We start from the raw sequence: 1,401 nt of genomic DNA on the forward strand, positions 1-1,401 counted from the left end.
ATCACCCTGTCTGCCCGTGAGCTCGCTGCCACCCCAGCCCGGAGAGGGCGAGGGGGGCCCCTTCACACCCAGCAACCGCGCTGGGTTAACTGGGGTTGTTGGAAAAGGGGTTTGGCTGAAGGAGGTGACTGCGTGGGGCCATGTTCTGGCACGGCAGGTCACCCGAGGCAAGCGGTCAGGAGGGAGGGACTGCAAACCCCGAAACGATGTCGTAGTTGTGTATCACAAAGATTTACTCGTCCTCTCCTCGGCTCCCAGAGCACCAGAGGGTTAAACCGCGACAAGCGTTGACCAGCTTTACTGGCTTTGCAGCCTGCTGTAATTACACCGAGTTGGGGGGATTGAGCGTGTACAAGTTCTAACGTTTCCTCGGTGTGAGAATTCACTGCGGGAGACACCAAACCTTCCGATCCAGCTGCGGAGAAGCTGCAAAGTCCCGTGGGGGGATGAAGGCACCAGCTCTCATCCTCCCCTGCAGACAACCCGCCCTGAAGGAGGTGGTTCCTGCTGCTCAGCCCCTGGTAGTTACGTAGTTGGCAGCCAGGTCTGGGGGGTCCTTCTTGATCCCGTTGTCCAGGATGGTCAGCACCACCCCCAGGCCGGTGCACCCTTTGCTCCAAGCCGTGAGGCTGTTCAGATCGGGGTTGATGTCATTGTTCGGGGCAATGGATTAAACGTGATCAGCCCCTGGGCAGCAGGCTGGGGGTGACCTTCGGGGACACTTCTGCTGCCTCATCACCACCAGCATTAGTCCTGTTTACGCATCAGGGAGGTGATTTGCTCAAGGATTAGAAGAGAGAGCGTCAAAACCTCACCATGTACCACTGTCTGGGGAACCAGGGGTCTGTTGGCACCACGCTGATGCTTCTCGTCGTGCACCTCTTCACTGTTTGCTGCTCAAACCAGAGGATCTGGGTGGGCAGCGGCGTAGCTGGTGCAGGCAGAGGCATCCCTCGGTCCCTGCAGCTGCCCCCTCTCTACCTTGGGCTCTTTTGCCAGGCGCATATTCCAGCCCCAGTGTCTGCTCAAGGCTTTCTGCCTGGTGCCGTGGTGCTGGAAGTGATAGGAGGGCTCCCCCTCCATCACCTGCAGGGCACAGAGCTGTTGCGAGAGCTGTCCCTGGGCTGGGGACAAGAGCACTGGCTCCCCAGGGGCTGTAGAGTCTGGAAAGAATCATTTAACGTGAGTTGTCTGTGACAGGACAAGCAGAGAGCGTCTGTTGGGGACCGGGCGAGCTCCCAGGGAAGGTTTCTGGGTGCCCTCCGGGTTTCCTCGGCCACGCCTCGGTGATGTGCACCCGCACCGTGCTCACGCCTCCACCCCCGCCACGGTTTAAAGCCAGAGAGGGAATGATCAAACGGGCGTATAATTAAACCAGCGAGGGTGCGCGGGCGGGAGCTG

The 1,401-nt window shown here is 59.6% G+C and overlaps 1 protein-coding gene across 1 annotated transcript in view; it reads right to left on the bottom strand.

Moving 5' to 3' along the window:
* The window catches only part of LOC104491116 (proprotein convertase subtilisin/kexin type 4-like), a gene marked incomplete at its 3' end in the record, with an annotated part of 3,055 nt that extends 1,972 nt beyond the window's left edge, over positions 1–1,083 (bottom strand). Inside the window, 3 exon segments of the mRNA XM_010133483.1 lie at positions 530–659; positions 817–911; positions 982–1,083. Of these exon segments, the coding sequence (XP_010131785.1) occupies positions 530–659; positions 817–911; positions 982–1,083 (327 nt within the window).
* Between the last annotated feature and the right edge of the window lie 318 nt (positions 1,084–1,401).

Source organism: Buceros rhinoceros, unplaced genomic scaffold, assembly GCF_000710305.1.
Source record: "Buceros rhinoceros silvestris isolate BGI_N320 unplaced genomic scaffold, ASM71030v1 scaffold32103, whole genome shotgun sequence".
Taxonomy (NCBI): Eukaryota; Metazoa; Chordata; class Aves; order Bucerotiformes; family Bucerotidae; genus Buceros; species Buceros rhinoceros.